This window comes from Lolium perenne, chromosome 7 (genome assembly GCF_019359855.2).
Source record: "Lolium perenne isolate Kyuss_39 chromosome 7, Kyuss_2.0, whole genome shotgun sequence".
In the NCBI taxonomy this organism is placed as follows: Eukaryota; Viridiplantae; Streptophyta; class Magnoliopsida; order Poales; family Poaceae; genus Lolium; species Lolium perenne.
In genome coordinates this window covers 99134219-99156622 of record NC_067250.2, presented here as the reverse complement: position 1 = coordinate 99156622, position 22404 = coordinate 99134219, and the positions used below count along the sequence as shown (strand labels likewise).

Here is a 22404-nt window from a genome sequence, read left to right as displayed (position 1 = left end):
GCTGCAAGCTCATGGCCAAATCACCGGTTTAATGCTTGGCGATGTTGCCTTGCTTGCTGTACATGCTCTGTTTGCTTATCTGTTGCTCCTAGCCTGCTCTAATTTTGCTATGCTCTGTTGTGCTTGCTTATGAGCTTGCTATGCCATGCTGTACTTGCTTATGGGCTTGCTTGTGCTTACTGGCATGTTATACTTGCTTGTCTAGGTGTACTGTGGTTCATCAGTGACACTTGTGAGTGCCAGTGGTGCTTGGAAAATGCTTATGTGCTTCCTATGTAAGCCAATGATCCATTGGATCATTCCTTGCTTGTTGGCTAACCTCTCTGTGTAACTTGGCTTGCTATAATTGATCCATTTGATCAATTCAATTACCAGTGATAGCTTACTGGCTAATACTGTGACTAAGTGATTCAATTATCTTGTGATGCTGATGCTCAAGCATCACTATGATGTTGCTTACTTGTGCTGTTGCTCAGCTTAGCTACCTAGACTTGCTCTAGTGGCTATGGATTAAACTGTGTTGCTTAATAGTATGCCACTGTCAGTGCTTAGCATGGATCTGTGATAAATTCATGCTTGTATTAATTAAATTATGATGAACTGCTTATGCAGTGATGATTAAATTACTTGCTTGTATATGAATTTGCTGTTCATGATTCTTTTACAAGCAAATAGAGTCTGAATCCATTTCTGGATAGTGATGCTTTGTATTTGGCTTGGCCTTGGGATGGTTCTAAGTGTGCTGTGACCTCAGTAGCCTTGCTACTGACTGGTTGCTCACATGGTTGGTTGGATCTTGTTGGCTACTCATCTTTGCTTGCATATTTGGGGATCATAATAAATATGAATGCCAATATGCTTGCCTGTGAAGAAATCTAGGGTTTCCTGATGGTTGCATGCTTAGGATTTTCTGTGTAGTCTTGGTTAGCTGCTAAACCTTGCAATACATCTACTGGTGCTATCTGTGCATGTGATCTTGCTAGTGTGTGCATCTGTGCATGATTTCTAGCTTCTGTGCACAAGATCTGTATCTAGATGTTTCCTATCTTAGTGGCTTCTAGACTGACAGTAATCCTTGGTGAAAACCAAGTGATGATTTACCCTTTGAGCATCTGCTCAACCCATGATTATTTCATGCATATGTGATGGATCAGATCCATTGGATCTGTCCAGGTATTTGGTATACCTTGTTCCAGCTCCTAGAAAGAAATGTTTTGTTGATGCAGACTTGGGTTTGTGTCACAGCCCTTCACCTCCAGGTCTTGGATGATCTTCTCAGGTCACCATGATTTCTGGTGGTTGAGTGGTTGTGTGTGTTTGCTCTGTTCTTGAGCAAGAACTGGATGAACTATGCTGTGTTAACTTCACCTTACCTTATGAATCCTTATCTGGTCGACTGGTTACTGTTTCTAGGGTTTGTGTCCCTTTTATATGAACTCTGCTTCTGTTCTTGCATTGACACACAAGCCTGGCTTGCTTTAGTGACTAAGCTGATGCATGGCCTTGCTGTGGCTTGCCCAGCACACATGAGCTGTGTGCTCTCATATGCTGAAACTTGAGCCCCTGGTGGATGCTCAGTTTTGGTCTGCTGTTGCCCTTATCTTGTGCTGTCCTTGGTTTTGGACAAGCACAAGTGTGCATGACACTTGGTTCTGTCCAAACTGAATTCTTTGGCTAACACTAACATTCTGGCTAGTACTTGCTGTTTTATTCTTGCAGGTTTTGAAGATGAATATGACCATGAAGATATACTTCAAGTCATTTAGTCTAGGTTTTAGTTTAGGAACAATATTGTAATCTTCATTTTCATTTCTGTTTATTATTCATCAATTCTTGTATCAAGAATATTGTAAAGACAATGTAATCTATGTTGTGATATCAATAAAGCTCAAATTTTACTTATGAGCTTTTGATTTGTGTAATGTTTATATTCTGAAATAAATGTTGTATTTATTATTCACTTTGAAATTCAAAGTTATTTGAATTCATAATTTGTTTTTGAATTGTGAATTCAATTTCTATATTCATTTATACTTAAGGTTTGATATTCCAAATGCATCTTACTTGTCAAATGAAATCAATTCCCCAAATCAACAAGATACAAAAGAGATCATGTCGAAATTTCCCTAACTCACATTGCCTAACCCTAAGTGCAAAATGAGAGAGAACCTCGATCCCTCTTAGGTTTAGTTGCAATAAGGCGCGAAAATTTCCCCCGTTTTGCGATGAAATGCACATCCCATTTCTAAATCTACCCTTCGTTGTTCCTATGTTCTGGGTTATTACAGCGGCGCCGCCACCAAACGCCTCAGTGCGTCGCCCCGCATCTTTCCCCCTCCTCGCGCGCCTCAATCGCAGGCTGGTGCGCTCGATTGGAGCTCGACCGGAGCTCACAGTGAGCTCATGGCCGCGCTGACGTCATGCTGACGTCAGCGTGATGTCATAATTCATTTTCTTATTTCTGTTATTTTCAGTAATTGGTAAATAATTCATATTAATTCAGAAAAATATAAAATTATATATCAAATTGATCAGGAAAGCATTTCCTATTTGATTATACATGTTTCATACATGATTGAACCCATTAAATGTGGAGCTTAGTAGAAAACCCTAATACACCTCTCTCATATGCCGGGGTCCGGTGCTGGAACCCCTTTAATTTGATGATGCATCTAGGGTTTACTCAATTCCATTAATTTGACATATCATCATCTTTGAATGTGCATTGCATTATGCCATGTATTGAATGTTATTTGTATATTTCTAGTGTTTGCTTCTTCGCGATCGATAGAGCACGAGTCTGAGACAATGAAGATCAACCAACCTGATGATCAATTCTTGTCCACCAACGAACAAGTCAAGCATACATCGAAGATCCACTTTGGTTTGTCAGGGACAAAGGCAAGCCCTAGCCTGGTTCATACAAGTTTTACAAATGCTTTTACTCTGGTTCCTACATATTGTATACGATTCAACTGTCTTTTATCGATAGGTAGAGTTACCCTATCTATTGCATGTTTCACCCTTGTAGCCTCAAATACATGATCCACTGCTCCTAGCATAACTAGGTTTGGCATGTGTCCGTCGCTAGAGCCTTTATATCTTTATGCTTAGCCATGCTTAGTTTGTTACGCTTTCTACTCCGGTCTTCAGACTGGAGCCTTACAATGAAATGAAAATAGCATGACAGGTTGACGTGGTAAGTATAGAGATATTGATAAACATGATTAAAGGCTCAGACGAGAGGCCACATTATCGGGATGTGGTGGGTTGTTTCGTTTCTGCCGAACCTAGGAACCGAGTTCTCGCCTCTTGAACCAAGACCGAGCGTACAACCACACGAGGCCCTATTATGGTACCCTCTCGACTCACTAACTTGCCTAGTAGATTCCATGAGTCACATAGTTTGCGTGTTATCTGGACATATGCATCGAAAACGTTCGTAAAAAGGTGCATAGCATACAGGTAGGTAAGCGTGGCCGAGGTGGCTTGGGTTAGAGTCCCTGGTGAAACCCATCTCGCCTCACATCGTTAAGGACCGACTTCGGGACTTGACCCATTACGGCGGAACAGTCCTTAGCGCGTGACTCATGGTCTCGGTGACAGCAAGGTAAAGGTCGTGGTCAGCCACCCTCTGTCGGCTTTCCAAGGAAGAGAGCTTATGATCTGGCATTAAGAGTCGGCTGGTACGTGTGGGTAAAGTTGTGCACCCCTGCATGGTTAAATCTTTTCGAAAAGCCATGTCCACGGTTACAGACGACTTGGGAACGGACGTGGAGATCATAGAGAACTTTAACCTCATCGTAAAACTTGGCAAACAATGTGTGTTTACGGATACCTTCTCCGGGTATTGAGGGGGTAATCCGAGGATAGTGGTTCGAGCTGATGAAGATTGGTGGATACAATATGATGATCAATAGAGATAGAGATATCGCTCTCTTATCCCCTTTTAAAGGTTCTGAGTAGTCGAGCTTCTCTTCTCTCTTGTCTTACAAAGGAAAATTGGCTTTACGCAAAAGAAGCTCCACATAAAGCCCGCGTACCCGCTTTGATAAAAGGTTGTACTAAGTCTTGCTGAGTCCCTGTACTCAGCTTTGCATGCTTTTGTTTCAGAAGAAGTCGCTCCAATAGATGGTGGTTTCTAGGTCGACATCGACGAGTAGCTTGGGTTCCCAGGTGGCAGCCTGGAATCTATGGGCTGGGACGTCGCCGTTATGCTCCTGGCCTCTTAGGCCTTTTGCTATCTTGCTATGTCTAATAGCATAACTTCGCTTCCGTTAATTGATGTATGTCAGGTCAGTGACCTCTGCTTGTAATGCTTTGGTTCTTCGCTCAGTTATGAGCTTGTATTACTTTTTGAGTCGTAGAGTCACTGTTGTGTTACCGATTCTCTCACTGTAGTCTCTCGAGCTCTAGGTTAGGCTTATGTCAGACGAAGATCTGGTATTTGTCTAACCCTGATCCCGGGGATGCCACACCGCTCCTAAGCGTGACCACCCTAGTACAACGGAAGAGAGCTCCACCACCCGGCTAGACGTGGCACACACTTCTCTGGCCTAGACGCAACGCGCAACAACAATAAAACGCGACCTGGGATGCTCCTATACTTCACGTGGAAGGGCACGAGGGTGTGGCTCGACACCTTCATCTTGCGCGACGCGGGCGACACGACGACCTTCTTGTTCTACAGCGCCATGGGCGGGTCGCCCGTGCTACGATCTTGCTTGATCTCCTTTGCGTTCGAGTTCGCTGACGGTGAGGGGCTGCGACGACGGCAACAACAAGCTTGGCCCTGGCGTTGCAGGCAACATTGGCGAAAAGGAGAGCGTGCGTTCACCTATCCGAAGGGAGAGTAAGCATAACCTCCCTCGCCTTCCCGGTGTTCCCTTAGCTGCTTGCGTCAGTAGAGCCAGCAACACGGGTGGGTCATTTGGAAGGGTTGATTCGGCCGTTTCTTCCGGGTTTGACCCAAATATGCTTTGAGAACGATTCTATTTTTTGCGGAGAAAGCTCCAGAAGAACAACGACAATTACATAAAGGTCCACAAGAACAACAAAATTCAACCCGACCCTCCTGTAAGTCGACGACGCTGGAGACGACGAGCGCTGTCGGTGGCGCGCCGCTGGTCAAGCTCCTCTCGATGCCTTGGAACAGGAACCTCCCCAGGCCAGCGGGAAGTCGCCGAGCACCGATCCTGTAGGATCTACGCCTGAAGCCACCTTCATCATCACGCCGATGCAGATCTGTAACCTTCGAGTCTTCAAACACCGGATCCGCCGTCCCGCGGTCACCGGCGAAGGGGAAGCCGAACCGAGCAGCTCCGCAAAACCGCTGGCTCGAAGGAGGTGGCAGGACGGCGCCGGAGCTCCTCGGAGCACCACCGCCGGGAGAAAGGACCGCCACCTGCAAAAACCAAACCGACGACGCCTCCTCCACCATAACGTCATAGGCGGAAACCCAATGCACACCTACAGCACACATATGCACAGATGCGTCGATTCCCCGTCCTCCCGCCGCCGGAGCGGCCGCCGGAGGGCGGGGAATCAAGCGGATCGACGGCTTGGTGGTGGTGTGAGCCGGAGGTTCCAAAAGTCGCCCTTCTCTACCGTGGACGGGGAAGGGAGGAGGCCAAGGTCGCACCAGCAGACTATTACTACTTTGAGAACGATTCTAGCAACAACATAGAGATCTTTGGTCAACTAAAAGACACACATTTTGCTTTCTGGATGCGAGCCAAAGAGCATGCCAACCTAGCAAAACCCAGACGCCCGCTATTCCATATCTGTGATCGTCCTTGCATTTTTTTCCCGCGTGATATGTACGCCGTACGCCCCTCCCTTTCCTACTCGTATTAAAACCAGACCAGAAGAAGCAGCTCTAAATCCCGCCAAGAAATCAACGCGCCTTCTCCCCCAAGAATCAAGATCCTCTCCCACGGTCCTCCTCGTTTGCTTTCTACTTTCGCCCGAAATCCCGATCTCGGCCCGTGTTCTCTTTCGCCCTCGCGCGTGCTTTGTCTTCGACCGATCTCCGCGGTTCCGAATTGCTCCGTTCGCTCGTTCGCGCGTTTCTTGTCCGTCGCTGCTTCCCGATGGATGCCGGCCCCGACCCGATGACGCCGTTGAAGAGCACGCCGCGTGCGGCATCGCGGTCACCGCTCCGGGAGGCCGGCGCGAGCCCCTACATGCCGTCACTGCGCACGGCGGCCGGCAGCCCCGCCATCAAGTGCTACGTGAGTTCCCGATCCTATGCTCCTCTTTCTTTTTTTCTTTTCTTTTCTGCATTTGCGCGTATGCAGGCCGTTCGACGAATTGCCTGAAAGGGCTAAACTTAATCTGTTTGTTTCTTGCAGGGTGACCGATTCATACCGTGCAGAGGAACAGAGGAGGACAGGGACATCGCGCGCTACCTCCTGACGGAGAAGGAGAACGCCGCCACGGCGCCGTCGCCTTCCAAGGGAGCGTACCGCGAGCTGCTGGCCGAGAAGATGCTCGGCAACCGGACCAGAATCTTCTCCTTCCGGAACAAGCCACCTCCACAGCCCGACAGCCTCCTTGCCAATGATGCAGCTTCCATCCACGCCAATCCGGCCAAGAAGCGCCGATGCATCCCTCAGGTATGCCACACTTGCCTACTTTTGTGGTAGTGGTGGCAAACAGTGACGATATATTCATATAGCTGACTTGATGTGTGTCGGAAACCTCCTATGCAGACTCCGGATAGGATTCTGGATGCGCCAGACCTCGCCGACGATTACCGCGTCAATTTGCTGGACTGGGGACGTCGCAACGTGCTGTCCATCGCGCTGGGCAACAGGATATGCCTCTTGGACGTCTCGAGCGGGTCCATATCTGAGCTCGCCACCGTTCATGAAGACGATGGCCCTGTCACTAGTGTCAGCTGGGCTCCTGATGGCCGTCACATTGCTGTTGGCCTCGCCTCTTCAGTTGTCCAGCTCTGGGATTCAAGCACTAGCCGACTGGTTCGTACTTGGTACTTACTTCTTAGGCGTCTTATGTTGTTAATTAATGGACAGCATCGTCTGTGTGCTTTGTTGTTGATCATGATTTTTTTTTTATTCTGCAGCTTAGGACACTGGAAGGTGTGCACGAGTCGGGAGTCGGCTCAATGGCATGGAGAGACAACAAAGTCCTGACCTCTGGTGATATTTACGGCAAGATTGTGAACAATGACATGAGGATCAGGAACCATGCCGCACAGACATACTGTGGGCACACGAAGGGGGTGTGTGGGCTCAAGTGGTCGGGATCAGGAAATCAGCTGGCCAGTGGCGGCAGCGACGACCTGCTCTTCTTGTGGGATGTCGCCATGGCATCCTCAGTAGGGTCTCCAGGCCATCGCACCCAATGGCTACACAGGCTTGAGGACCACTCGGCTGCCGTGAGGGGGCTCGCATGGTGCCCATTCCAGAGCAACGTGCTGGCATCTGGTGGTGGCACAGATGATCGGTGCATCAAGTTTTGGAACACACAGACAGGTGCATGCCTCAACTCTGTCGACACCGGGGCACAGGTGTGTGCGCTGCTCTGGAGCAAGAATGACAGAGAGCTGTTGAGCTCACATGGATACAATCAGAATGAGCTCACCTTGTGGAAGTACCCGGCGATGGTTAAGATGGCTGAACTCACTGGCCATACTTCCCGTGTCCTTTTCATGTCCCAGGTAAGTAACAATCATTGCTCCCTATGCTTGTGTAGCTCATACATTTCTTTGCATGGACGTCTTATGCTGTCTTTGGTTAACTTTGCAGAGCCCTGATGGTTGCACAGTAGCATCTGCTGCCGCAGATGAGAGACTGTGTTTCTGGAACGTCTTTGGGATTTCTAAGGATGCAGTCAAGAGTTCTCACACTGGGATGTTCAACAGTTACAATCATCTCCGATAAGGAGAAATGGTTGTGAATGGACAGCAAGGAATGCTTGCAACCAAAACGAAAGAAGCAGACATGTTCTGTAAGTTATTTGGTGTGCCATGGAAACTACGAACTATCTTGTGCATGGTGCGTGAGAAGAAACCAAATACTATCCGAAAGAAGGGGAAATCGAAGCTGTCAAGTTGAACGTGGATGCCGTGCTTACTGAAGGGGATCTCCAATAAGGCACAGGCGTCTGTGGTATGCAATCAGGAGGGAGAGATGACTGCAGTTATCATTGAAGTTGACACTAGGATGGTCGTCCAACTATGGGAGGAAGGGCAAGGGAGGAAGATCGGAGATCCCTGCCACCCTCCAGGAGGTCAAGTAGCTTAGTTTAGTCGATTTATTACAAGCTATGTTATTAGCTAAACTAGTAGAGACGCGAATGAAGCGGCTCATTTATGTGCCAAGCAAGCTAGTGCTGTCTGGAGACGTTGTATGTGATTAGATTATATCCCAGACTTCATTGCCTCTGTCCTCCAGCATGATTGTAACCCTATAACTGACTAATGAAGCTCCTGAATTTGCGGAAAAAAGGATTACCTTGAACCAGTACATTGTATCCATTTATATATCTCTGTAGATCGTGTGATGCTATTCTGACAAAAAGCAGGCTGCGTGCAAAAAGTAATTGCATTCTTCTTGGATCCATGTTTATGAATGTACATGTGGTCATGAGTCATGACCCGGCTATTGTAAGGTCTACTCTCTTATTCGCATTGCGCTATTTGATACTTCTAAATGCTAAGCTCTGAGTGCCAGATGGTAATGGCGTCCTTCTACTAGGCTGGCTGAGCGAGACCCAAAAGTAATTTTCGCATGACTCAAAAAATCACGTGGAAAATCTTTTTCAGTAGTAACTGATTGAGCTCACACACACTCAACTTGCTTTGCTTCTCTGGCATCAGTTTAAGTATTTGTTACGGATCTGATTATATTGTTGCCTGAAACAGAAACGACCCTCAAGTCAGTTCTCAGATTGATTGATGGCCATGAAAGGCCTCACTCTCTACCATTTGAAATGATCACCTTCAGGCTTCAGGTTTCAAATCTGCTCCGCTGCTGCTATTTTTGTTGGAGTAACATGTTTTCTCACATCTGCTCATTCTCTTTTGCATCCCAGTACTGTGGTGATTAACACATCGATGCTTGTTTTTATGTTCTCAGAAATCCTTAGACCTGACAACAGTGACGGTAAGTACCTTGCAACTGTTGCGACCAACACCAAAATGCATTCAACCCAACATTTTTTTACTTATATCTCTGTTTTATCAGCATTTACCTTGCAAGACAAACATGAAGCTTTCCAATCGGAGCCACTACTGTTGTTCCTGCTGGAGGCGACAGTGGAAGGTAGGCAGATCTTCTCCTCTCCCTCTCAGCATATCCCCAAGTGAAGTACCTGTTTTCAGGTCGGATTATACTGTTGGCTGAAACAGAAGCGACGCCCAATTCAGTGCTCAGGCTGATTGATGGCCATGAAAGGCCTAACCCTCTACCATCTGAAAAGGTCACCTTCAGGTTTCAACTCTGCTCCGCTGCTGCTATTTTTGCCAACACTTTTCCTCGCATCTGCTCATTCTCTTGCGAATCCCAGCATGGTAGCACTTAACACGTTGGTGCTTGTTCTTAGGTGCCCCATGCTCTGAAATGCATACTAGGAAGACAAACCAAGAAAATCCTTAGACCTGCCAACAGTGGCTGGCGGTAAGTAGTTTGCAACTATTGCGGCCAACACCAAAATGCACTCAGCCCAACATTTGTCCTTCTGAACTTGAAACCTGCTATCTCTTTTTTATCAGGATTTACCGCGCAAGACACACACGAGCTTTCCAATCGGAGTGCCCACTGTTGCTCCTGCAGGAGGCGACGGTGCAAGGTAACTAAACCTGCTATCTCAGCATACCCGCAAGTGAAATACCTGTTTTCCGTATGCTACCTGATTAAACATAACGAGTTCAGTTTGAAGATGCACGCCGTTGGCCGTCCTAGTGCATTTTGTCAATTACTCGACTAAAAATTGCCAAGATGTTGAGCTAGTAGATTGGGGTTTGCTCTCTGAACCTTCCAACTGACCTATGCTACTTGCCCTGCCGAAACAGTTTGACATCATGTGCTAGTGCTAAGTTCGCAGTGGTTATCCGGAGTTGTTAGCATAGAACTACCACATTCCCAGCTAAATTTCTATTTTGGTACCACTTTGTGTTCCGGGAGCAAAAAACTACCACATTTTGCTGAAGTTTTCGCAAAAAACACTAATCCTTCTCTGAACACGAATTGACACGATTTCTGTCATACTGGGCCCACCTGTCAGTACCAATTTTGCTGACGTGTAGTGAACCCACCTGTCAGACCCAATTAAGAAATTCAAAATATCTACTGAAAAGAAAAAAAAAGTGGAAATAAAAAAACAAAAAGGAATCCCTGTCAGTTCTCCACCCGACGCCCCGCACTCCTCCAGTCCTCCCCACCCTCACCGCCGCCGCGGCCGTTCTCCGGTGAAGGCTCCCGCAGGACGCCGCCGCACGCCGGCGAGGAAGGTCGTGCCGCCAGGCCTAGAAGAGACGCCGCAAGCAGGACACCGCCGCCGCCCTTCATCCCTCCCCCACCCCCGCTCTGCATGCAGACCGCCACTGCCCTGCCCCCAACCCCCGCTCTGCACGCAGGCCGCCGCCGCCCAACATGTAGGGGTAGCTGGGGCACCCTCGGTGCGACACCTACCACCCTCACCGGCTGCATCATGGGGCTCGGTGACCTCGGCCGGAGGCTAGGAAGACGCTCCTCCTCGGCGAGTCGGCGGTGGTCCAGGACGGGAGCGCGCGGTGGAGCTGGGGCCGTACGCCGGAAGATTGGATTGGAGGGAGGCGGCCGCTGCACCTGGCCGTGCTGCTCCGAGGCGCGCCTGGCCGTGCCCGTGCCCGTGCCGGCTCGCCGCTGCGCCTGGCCGTGCTGCTCCGAGGCACGCCTGGCTGTGCCGTACCGTTCCGCCGCCGCACCTCACCGAGATCCTCCGTCGCGCCCTGGGATCCAGTGCCCTCTCCTCTATCTCCGGCGCGTCCCCGGACTAGGGACGGACTCCACCGGCCACAATTGCTCGCCGGAGTTCCGGTCCACGAAGCCAGCACCAGCCGATGCTCACGGCGGCAGCGGTTCCCAGCGGCGGCGGTGCCCGGCGCGGTGGCAGTTGGGCGACGCGGCGGCGGCCAAGCACGGCGGCGGCGGTGCCCAGGCACGGTGGCAGGTGGGCAGACGCGGCGGCGGCCAAGCACGGCCATGGCGTGGCGGCGGCCAAGCACGGCCATGGCGCGGCGGCGGCCAAGCACAGGGCACGGGCTTGGCTTGGGGAGATTTTTATCACTTTTGATTTTTTCAGATATTTAGGTTTTTTTAATTATGGCTGACATGTGGGGCCCAATTCATTGGAAGAAAATTTTGCCACGGCAGCCTTACATGTGGGTCTGGCCTGTTAGAAATCGTGTCAATTCACGCTCAGACATGGTGTAGTGCTACTTGAGAAATCCTCGTCAAAATCTGGTGGTTTTTTGCGCCCGAAACACAAAGTGGTACCAAAATAGAAATTTAGCTGGGAATGTGGTGGTTTTAGGCTAACAACTCGGTTATCCGACATCAAGAGATCGACCATTGTTTTGTTTCATTTTGCCTGCATGATGGAAGCGTAATGACATTTTAAATGTACGGGCAGAATCAACCTCAACCCAGGAATTGGTGTAGAAATCAACTGCAACTGAAAAGTGAGATATTCTTAGATTCAAATAATCTAACCTTACCCTATATAGGAAATTCCTTATATAGCGAGGTGACTTCGTCAATTTCAAGATCCAATCCACCGGCTCAGTCTTCCACCTCAACCCAGGAATTGGTGTAGAAATCAACTGCAACTGAAAAGTGAGATATTCTTAGATTCAAATAATCTAACCTTACCCTATATAGGAAACTCCTTATATAGCGAGGTGACTTCGTCAATTTCAAGATCCAATCCACCGGCTCAGTCTTCCGGAGGTGCTCATAGAGGTAGGGTCTGCGTGTGTATATTCATAGGGGTGAGTGTATGCGTATTTGTGAGCGTCTGCGTTTGTACAGTGTTTCTAAAAAAAGAATATTTATATTTATATTATTAATATCTTAATATCATGCATGTTTTCACTCTCATGTATTGCGCATGCTGGATTCACACCAAGGTCGCCCGAAACAAGTTGAGCCCAGCTAGTCAAATATAACATCATGGTCAACTTCATCCTTCCGAGTTCACTGAAGTACTCAACTCATCTTCTATCAATTGGAGCTCTCACTTCAGATTCAGATAGTAGCAAGTGCAGGGCTACAAGCAGATTCTTCACAGAATACTAACATATAACAGCAAATAAATCTACTGATGCTAGTAGTAGGACTCTCTCTAACACAGCAAGTACTCAACATTGGTGGTGGCATCTTGGGTGTTGGAATATGCGGGCCCATTGGAGTCCCAGACATTCACTTTAAGTAAAGTGGATCATCAAGTGATAAACATGTACCAACTTCGATGCTCCAAATGGTACCTCCTCTAAGAACTTTACTTGTCCTGAATAGCATTTCGCAGTCCCTGCTAGCCCAATTAGCAGACTTAAGAGCCCTCAGTTTGGTAGCCATCACTTCCCTCGTGGTGCGACTTAGACCCATTTTTACTTCAATGTACATCTTCTCCAGCTTCTGGGCATTCTCAGCGATGAAAGTCAGGAATTTGAACTCGTTACGATCCCTTGCAGCTCGCGGAAAAGCAAAGTCTTGAGGTGCGACTGGACACACTCAATAGGACCTGTGCCCTTCCAGGACTTGACACTGAGTTTGCTAGTGGGTTCAAGAGTTTCCTCAGACTGCAATTTTAAGTCAGGAAACAGTTCAGCTGCACATTGTGGTGATTATACAGCAGCAATCTGATGCAATGTAGTGGTCTGAACAACGCCACATGTAGAATTGAAGGAATGGGCAAGGGAGTGTTACCTGGACAATCAACGTCTTAACGCTAGGAAAGCATCTGAGGAAGCTGGGAAGCATCTTTTTTTTTTTTTGAAATATCACCATCTATTAAAAAGAGTCAGCAAGCCGCCTCATTAAAAACCTTCCAGTCCCCTTCGGTACCCTGGTAAGGAAAAGAGTGCGTCTGAAACTTGCTGCTCTGAGTTCAAATAACAGTTACATCATTTATCATCCTCGGAAGTAAAAAGCTAGGGGGCTCATCGTCCCAAATACAATCTAAACGATTCTCAAAACAAAACCTAGCTATCTCATGTGCTGCCTCATTAGCCTCCCTTCTGCAATGTTCAAAGCTGATATTAATATATCCTGCGGCAAGGATTCTACAATCATCAAAAATGGCTGCCGAGGACGTGGCAGAGAAACCTCCATCATTCATAGTATCTATCACCTGAGAATTGTCCGACTGGATGATATATTGATTTCCTCCCAAGAATTGTGCTGCACTTAGACCTTCTCTTAACGCATACGCTTCGGCCATTAAAGGATCAGCCACGAACAGTAACTCTTTACAGTTTGCATAAATAAATTTACCTGTATAATCCCTTACCACTGTTCCAATACTCCCTCGACCTTGATCCTCATCATAAGCTGCATCGACATTTATTTTCAAAACCCCTTCCATAGGTCTAGTCCAGGATTCCTTCTTATTTATGATAGTATGCTTCTTTGCTTTCCAATAATTTGTGGCTAACACACCAATTGACATTGCACTTCGATGGATAATTTGAAGTGCTTCCCCATGAGTAAATTGTCTTCTTTCCCACCATAAGTACCATGCTCCTGTCAAAATTAACTCTGGTAGACCAATGTTGTTTAGAGAAGAACATAAGCCAAGGTTTAAGATCATATGTTGAATAACAAGCTGGGAAGCATCTTGACTTCACTGCAGACTCCGAACTGTAATTTCAAGGCCAATATCTGGACGCTTGAGACAGTGGTGCTTGTGCTCGCCTTTGTTCCAGCCTGCGATGCACCCAAAGAGCACAAATCAGTCACCCACGATAGGCATGCGGTTTTCACAAATTCGGCAAACTGTATTTGCAGTTACCTTACCAGTTTATCGTGTAGTGATTATACGGTAATTAGCAGGGTACTACGCCTTTTACGTGTCCGACTTATTTTAGATCATCCATTTAGGATGATCCACTGGTTACAATGTAAAGGTAAGAGGCCCCTCCTTCCCCACCCCCATCTACTTTTTTTATTTCGTTGGAGACTGCCCTCATGCATCAGGCTTCTTTTTTTTGATTAAAGGGGCCACACGGCCCCCAATTTCATTAAAGAAATTGGAGTCTGTCATAAAAAAAAAAGACAAAACGGAGATTCTCAGCAGGAACCCCCGCTACTCAACAACACCACTACCACACACGAAATCTAAAACCGGAACTAAAAACTAAATCTTATTACAACTTCTCTCTTTTAGAAACTAAGGTCTAAGTCTTTTAAGAAGGAGCATATAGAGAGACTCCAGGGTAGACATAACAAAAACATGCGGACACATAGTTGAAGTCAATCAACCGTCGCAGATTCTTCTTGTTACAGGAGCCCATCCGTGTCTCCTCCCAAAAACTTCTTTTGCAATTCGTCGCATCCGCTCAGACACCCGTAGCACGGTTCTTCTGACCTTTTCTTTCTGAAGAATATTCCAATCATCCAAGAGACGGCACATAGAGAAGATAACATCAGTAGGGTTATTAGGCATCTTCCTTTGAAAACAAGAGGAGTTTCTTGTTTTCCATAAGTTCCAAAGTAAAGCCGCTGTACCTAACATGACCACTACTCTATCTACACCAAAAAAATTCTGGCAAAGATCATAAAAGTTCTCAGGTTTACTCTCTATCCCTAAAGCACATCTTGCTACACTCCAATTAAATCTCGCCAAGGGACACTCAAAGAACAAGTGATTAATACTTTCATTACCACCACAGAACTCACATAAGATACACCCTTTCCAACCTTTCTTAGCAAAGTTATTCTTGGTTAAGATTCTATCCTTCACAATCAGCCAAATAAAAGCTTTGACTTTAAGAGGTATATTCATCCTCCAAATCATTTTGTATGGGAATAAAATACGTCGAGCTATCAAATAAGTGTAAAGAGATTTAACTGAAAAAACCCAGATTTAGTTAAAGTCCAGCTAACTCTATAAGGTTCCTCGGTAAGATTAGTTCTTCTACATATATCTAAAAGCTTGTTCCACATTTCCAGGGATTCGCCATATAAACATCTTCTAAAACGAATGCAATTGAACTCTTGAGCAAACACCTTAGCTACTGTAATCTCATGAGTAAAAGTCAAATTGTAAAGCCTTGGAAAGACCACACACAATGGTTTTTCTCCAACCCACACATCTTCCCAAAACCTTGTTTTACACCCATCTCCCAGAATCCTTTTGCAGCAACTATAAAAAATATGCTTAACTACCATCAAACCAGACCAAAACTGTGAACAACCTATATATTTCCTATCCTGAGTAAGGGTTCCTTTTTTCAAATACTTAAACTTTAGCACCTTCTGCCAAGTCCCTTCTTCATTCTCTAAATGCCACAGCCATTTACAAAGAAGACTTATATTCTTAACATCTAAATTAGTAAGACCCAGACCTCCCTGGTCTCTAGGTTGACAGACATCCGCCCATTTAACAAGGTGGTATTTTCTTAACATGTAGGGAATGGTTCCCTGAGCTGGTCAAAAGTTTAGTGACATCTACTTCTATGTCAGCATGCTAAGTTCAGAAGGAACAAATCCAGTTTATCAAAATACGATTGTCTAGATTTAGCAGTAGAATCCTAAATGGGTAAAGATATGACACTATCAGTTTTCCCCTCTGCAATTGTTCTAGTAGTTTACTTGCATGATTATTTTTCAAGGGCCTTTCAAAATTTATTGGTATGCAAGACAATTACTTTCTGCCAAACATGAAGGAAGGGTTAATTGGTAACCACACTTGTGGCGAAAGTTGGCTAGCAATTGAGTTAATGACAAATAGGGTAACTGCACAAGAAAGTGTGGCTGCTGCAAACCAGACATGCCCTAATAGCCTGATAATTGCAGACCTTATTATGTGGTAAGCATGACGAAATGATAACCAGTGGTTGCTCTGATATGTGTTTAATACAAAAATGAGTTGCATTCTAAAATAGGAGTAAAATTGTAATTCTTTTGCCTAGCAAGAGACTGAAAGACATGAATTTCATATGGTTTCCTCTTGGCTTGCAACTTTGCATGGCTAAACTATGTGCACTACAAGAGAAGCCTATATAACTTAACGCCGGCCTACCCTGTTTCAAAATTCCTCTTACTGGTTGCGTTTTTTCTTGGTCATATCATCGGTTGATCGCTGTTCCGGAGATCCTAAACAACCCAACCCCATGTTCCCCCAAAGCTGCAATTATGTCTTGTATCTAGCAATTGCAATCCAGACTCATATTCCGTCCATAGCATAGTTACCGGAAACGCGGTACGGTCGCCCGTCCCTCGTACCAGAGTCGACGTACCAGATTCGGATTCGGAAACGGTTGCCGAAACGGTGCGATTCAGTCCTGGAAACGTGGTTCGATACCCTGCGATTCAGTCGTCGATACGGTTCAAGTCAGTCATCGATACGTACGTCTATACATGTACAAATCCATCGAGCGAGTCAGCTGGTCAGCCCGCAGCCCGCCGCCGTTTCTTTTCCCCTTCCTAACTCCTCGACCTCTTCTCCCTCCTCGATCTCCCTCTCCATTGAATCACACCGTACCCAAAGCATGCAAATCAATGGATCTTGCCGTTGGGGAGAAGGCGATGCATCTCCATCTTCCCATGGATTCCCCTCTATAAGTACTCCCGTCACACCGTCCTGGGCTGGAGAAAACCACCACGAGGCAAGGAGCGAAGGACACAACTTGCAGATTGCTCGATTCAGGTACACCTACACCATTCTCTCCGATTCTTGTTCTGGGTTATGAATCCAATTTCTCTCCAACTCTCTAAGTTGCTAAATCTTGCTGTAAGAATGAACTGCTAGTAGTTGCACATCACCTGTTTGTGAAGTTGTGTGGACTTTTTTTGTGAACATGGTACTTGCTAAGTAATATATCTATGAACCTGTTCATTATTTCAGGCAATGGCGTTTGGGTCCAAGCGTAAGTTAGCAGCTCGGACTGACGCTGAGGAGGCTAGCGTGGTTGAACTTGATTGCAGCAATTCCGGTGATGAGCAGAATACCGCTGACGGCGCCGATGAAGAAGAGGAATCGGCCGAGAATGGTACTGCAACAGCTGCTAAACCCCTCCTAGATGAGGTAATTCTTCTTGATGCACGTAAGAAGAACACCGGTGGATCAAGACCATGGCGATGCAAACACTGTGATAAGAAATACACAAGCAGTTATACAAGAATTCGTGAGCACTTCTTTGGCGTTGGTCCTGGGAAGACACCACAAATCTCGCGCTGCTCAGTCGCAAATGATCGCGTCAAGTATAAGAAAATATATGACAAGGTACTTCCCCTTCCTCAATATCCTGCATATTGATTAAATATATGACAAGGTACTGATCTGAATGGCTTGTTTTTTCAAACTGTATGACTCATGTATGACTCTTTTTTTCTGGTTTGGTTTATCTACAGTACCAGCGAGCTGAGAAAGGACAAGCTTCAAGCTCGTTGGCTAACAAGAAATTTTCTAATGGACCATTAGCAGAAGCTTTTGCTGGGATGGAAAGAGATGGAGTGGACATGCATATAATGATGTTTCTTTGTGCTAATGGAATTCCTTTTAATGTCTTGAGGAGTCCACAATACCCTGAAATGGTAGCAGCCATTCAGAAAGCTCCGAAGGGATACAAACCTCCTGCCTATGAGAAGGCCAGAACTACCCTTTTAGATGCATGTAAGAGAAAGGTGGAAACTGACTTAGATCCGGTTAGGCAGACATGGTAAGCTGTCAACATTTAGCATCTCTAACCATCAGCTTTGTGTACTTTGTTATATAGCTTCTTAGTCCACTAATAAAATTCTATATAGGTATTCCCATGGTGTCTCCATCGTTTCTGATGGGTGGACAAATATGAAGAACCAACCTTTAATCAATGTCATGGCATCAAACAGTTGTGGTTCAATGTTCCTGTATGCTGAAGACTTCTCCGGACAAGAGAAGACAGGTGAAGCCATTGCAGAATTTTTGCTGCAAGCTATTGAAGAGATTGGCCCAGCTAATGTCCTTCAGGTCGTCACTGATAATGCATCTAATTGCAAAGTTGCGGGTAGAGAAATCCAGAAAGTATGTGTCTCCTAGTTTGGTACTTCGGTTTTAGTAATTGCATTTGTGCATTCCACACTTATGGTTCTCTTTTATATATGACAGGTGCATAAGCATATATTTTGGTCCCCATGTGTGGTGCACACACTGAATCTTATATTCAAAGATTTCGCAAATCAGTTTGCTTGGATGGTTGACACATACCAGACTGGAAAAGTAATTGTGAAGTTCTTTAGGAACCACCAACACTTTCAAGCTCTCTTTAGAAAGAACTCTGACTTGGATCTGTTAAAGGTCTCAAAAACAAGATTTGCATCTCACTATATTTTGCTTAAGAGGCTTATGGATGTCCGAGAGACACTTACTACTACCGTTGTCACAAGCAAGTGGAAGGAATTGGTGAGGGATGCTGATGTGCAAACAAGAGCAGCAGCAAATGCGATTGCCCAGAATATCATGGATGAGGCATTTTGGGATGAGATTAACATCATCCTTGATATCACAAGACCATTGTACATGGTAATCAAGTTCAGCGATGGAGAAGGTCCAAAATCTGGTGATATTTATGAAAAAATGGACAATATGCTTGGCGAGATACAAGATGTCATGACAAACGAAGATAACCCTCACAAGGATGATTGGCCCGAGGTAAACAACATTATTCTTGATCGGTGGGGAAAGATGAATTGGAACTTCCATTGCTTAGCATTCGCTCTTTCTCCAAAATACTATGATCAAGCATATCTTGCAACTCTTGCTCCTGGTGGTGGTAAAAGGAAAGCTCCAAATGATGACAAGGAGGTTATGCAAGGTGTTATGCAGGCCCTTAATAGAATTGCAGAAGACCAAAAGGAATATGCTCTTTTACGTGAAGAATTCAACACATTTATAATGAAGAAAGGTTTGTATGCATTGTCGGCTGTTCAAGCTGATGCAGCAGCAATGAATGCCATTGACTGGTGGTTCACTTATGGCTCCGAAACTCCAAATTTAAGCGAGGTGGCAAAGAAAGTGTTGTCTCAGCCAATAAGTAGCTCCTCTGCTGAAAGAAATTGGAGTACCTACTCATTTATACACAGTGTAAAGAGAAACAAGTTGAATACAAAGACAGCTGATAAGCTTGTCTATATTCATGCAAACGAGCGACTCAGGAGAAGGTTTACAGAGGGCTACAATTCAGGACCGCATTATAAGTGGGATATTGATCCTGATAATAGCTTACTGGAGGAGTCAAGCTTGAAGCTTGAGCAGCTGCGTTGGTCTTCCTTGGAGGACAATAGAACCCATTGATGAAGCAGCTGAACCACCACAAAAAATTCAGAGGAAATGACCGGTAACTACGCTGAACTCTAGAAAATATTGACTACTATGTTTACATTTCTATGATCACTAACTGTTCTTTTTGTCTTGAAAGGTACATGGTGAGTTTGTCTTGGTGAACCTGGAAAGCTGGAACGCTGGAGCAGTCACTTGGATGCAGCTGGACTGCTGGAGCACATGAGCACATGAGTCACTTGAGCGGTGCTACTGAAGTTGATTTTGTCCATTATCTTAGTCATTTTGCTTGCTTGTTTGAAACTTTGGTTCACTATAATTTCGAATATCTGTGTTAAGTCAAGTATTTTTCTAAGAATTTCTGTATTAAGTCAAGTATTCTGTTAAGAATCCGGTACTTTAATTAAATATCGATGGTTATCACTTTCGTCCCCATATATACTTGATTCATACATGTATCGTACCGGATTCACGTTTCTCGTCCCAAGGTACCGTACCGGAGTCATCGTACCCAAGTTGATGGATTCACGTCCCCCTTGAACAAAAAACGTTCGAGAGATGTATACCCACAGTGTACCCTGTTTTTGCCAGCCTCCGACTCCCGTCCCCCGTTTCCGTCCCCCGTACCCGTCGTACCGGAAACATGGCAACTATGGTCCATAGCAGCATGAAAGGAAGGATTGGAAACTGAGAAATGAGTTGACATGGCATCGCGCGTACCTTGATGATGGTGTCGCTGATCTGCAGGGTGTGCACTCCTGGCTCCAGGTATCCCAGCAAACTCAGCTTAGGGGCATGGCCAATCTTGACCGTCGTGCTCGTTTTGCTCACGGTGGTCTTATTATGCCAGAGGAAGAGACCCTCCATGCTTGGGGCGTCCACCACGGCGACCTCGTCCAGGATGGACAAGCAGAACATCCCGCGCCGTAGGCTGGGGCTGGCGAGACGAGCGTGCACTGGGTTCTGGCTTCCGGCGACGGCGAGGATCTCCAGCACGGGGCTCGCGGCGAGCACGAAGTCGAGATCTTTGTCCTCCATGACGGCGCAGCCGAGGACGAGCTCACGAAGGTTGGGGAAGGCGGCGCCGCGCGGGAGCGTGGTGGTGTCCGGGAACACCCAGGCGCCGATCCAGAGCTTGCGGAGGGAGGCGCAGCTGAAGAGCGAGGAGGGGAGGCGCAAGCCGGGGATGGGCCATGGGCGATTGACGAAGACAAGCACGTCGACGCCCTTGGTGGCAAGGTGCTGGAACCAGCGCGCGAGCACGGGGCGGTCGGCGCCGGCGATGAAACTGCAGGAGAGGCTGACGAAGGGGAAGGGCCCAGGATGTGCCCTGAGCCCCTGAGGGCGGCGGAGACGGCGTCTGTGACGACACGCGCGGTGGCGCCGGCGCGGGCGGGCCGAACCCCCGCGTCGGCCCCGGGGAGGAGGTGGGTGTCGGCGAGGACGAGCGGCGCGGAGTGCCAGAGGCCGCGCCAGCGCGAGGAGAGCACGGTGGTGCGCGCGCCGTCCTTGGCCGGTAGGAGGGATACGATGCGGCGGAGGATATCGTCCGGGAGGCGGCTGACGCGGTCGGTCTTGTCTCCGTCGGCGGCGCAGCGGAGGGAGGGGAATGTGGAGACCGGCGGCTCCGGGAGGGAGGCATATAGGAATTGGAGCAGCTCGTAGTCGCCGGAGCTCAGCGTCTCCGGAGGCAGCCCGTGCCGCATCGTCGGAGGCCCGAGGTGGTCAGTGGCGGCGATACTGGCCGCCGCACGGCACGCGGAGGAGGGTTTTGGGCGAGGGCAACGGGGGGAACGACTGATTTGTGTCAGCTGGAGTTTGTCCACACTAGACTGGCCATTCTACAGTCTTCAGGGGGCGACCGTTTGGATCCGCCCGAGCTGAAAATAGGTCTGTAGCACCTCCAGTGGAGTAATGCGTACTGATTGGACCGTCCGTAGCTGCCTAAATATGACCTAAATATGGGTCAGATTTGCGTCTCTCTGGACGCTGCGCGGATGCAGCGATCGTTTGCCAGGTTCTTACATGGACCCGTCTGACAGGACACATATGATTCGTCTTCCGTGACATTACTTACGGGCGGCACGCTGTAGCTTTTCCATGGCCGCGTTAATGACGCGCCTTGGCTTTCGCGAGCGTGCGCTGCTGGGCGGTGTCGCAGTGGCAGGACATTGAAGGCGAGATGGCGTCCGAGCCTCTTAAAGGAACGCTGCCCGACGGCCATTTCCGCGACCACACCATTGCCAGAGCCCACACTATCCACCCGACCGACGCTATGGGGAAGAAATGCTGGCCGTTTCGTAAGACCAAGAACGACCACGAGGCAAGCAGCTCGCGGTCCGGCAAGATGCCATGGGTCGAGTGGTACATCCGCGTCGAGCTCGCGCGCCGCCTTTCGGAGGAAAACCAGTCGGTGCCATGGCCGAACGCAAACCTGCCTCGAGAGGGCTGGTACCTCAACTCCAGGCGCGTGCCGGTCCCCCCCGTGCCGCGCGAGAGCCGAGAGTGCCGGGACGAGGTGCGCCGCCACCGAGCGATCTTGTCGCCGGATCTTGATCTCCGGGAAGATCCGACGTACGCACTCAACTCCTACAACTGGATCTCGTTCAGAACGTGGGAGTTCGACTCGCTGGCTACCTCGGCGACGTCGAGTACTTCGACCGCGAGATCGCCGCGGAAGAAGAGGAGAACGACCAGGAGGACGCGGACGAGGACGAGCACGCGGAGTCCGCAGACTACAACCACGACGACGGCTGGCCGGCGTGGTATCCGGAGACCCAGCCGCTGGACATTACCGAGGAGGAGGCCATTGCCATGGCACTGGCCAATAGCGAGCTCAACGAGCTCGCTTTGTGGGACGGGCTCGCAATCCAGCTCTGCGAGTCTGCGCTCGTGCGGGGGAGGACGGCGACTCCT

At 47.7% G+C, this 22404-nt stretch overlaps 2 protein-coding genes and 1 pseudogene across 2 annotated transcripts; 2 read left to right on the top strand and 1 right to left on the bottom strand.

Moving 5' to 3' along the window:
- The first annotated feature begins 5817 nt into the window (after positions 1-5817).
- On the top strand, positions 5818-8636 carry LOC127316513 (cell division cycle 20.2, cofactor of APC complex). Its single transcript, XM_051346929.2, has 5 exons — positions 5818-6233; positions 6354-6617; positions 6714-6983; positions 7088-7684; positions 7773-8636. The coding sequence occupies exons 1-5, from the start codon at positions 6093-6095 to the stop codon at positions 7905-7907; spliced, it is 1407 nt and encodes a 468-aa protein (XP_051202889.1). The 5' UTR covers positions 5818-6092; the 3' UTR covers positions 7908-8636.
- Positions 8637-12170: 3534 nt separating this feature from the next.
- LOC127316514 (F-box/LRR-repeat protein At3g26922-like) lies at positions 12171-21364 on the bottom strand (annotated as a pseudogene).
- Positions 17324-19898, top strand: LOC139833230 (uncharacterized). Its single transcript, XM_071823440.1, has 5 exons — positions 17324-17454; positions 17583-17890; positions 17979-18234; positions 18319-19546; positions 19628-19898. Exons 2-4 carry the CDS (start codon positions 17670-17672, stop codon positions 19501-19503), a joined length of 1662 nt encoding a protein of 553 aa, XP_071679541.1. The 5' UTR covers positions 17324-17454; positions 17583-17669; the 3' UTR covers positions 19504-19546; positions 19628-19898.
- Positions 21365-22404: the final 1040 nt, after the last annotated feature.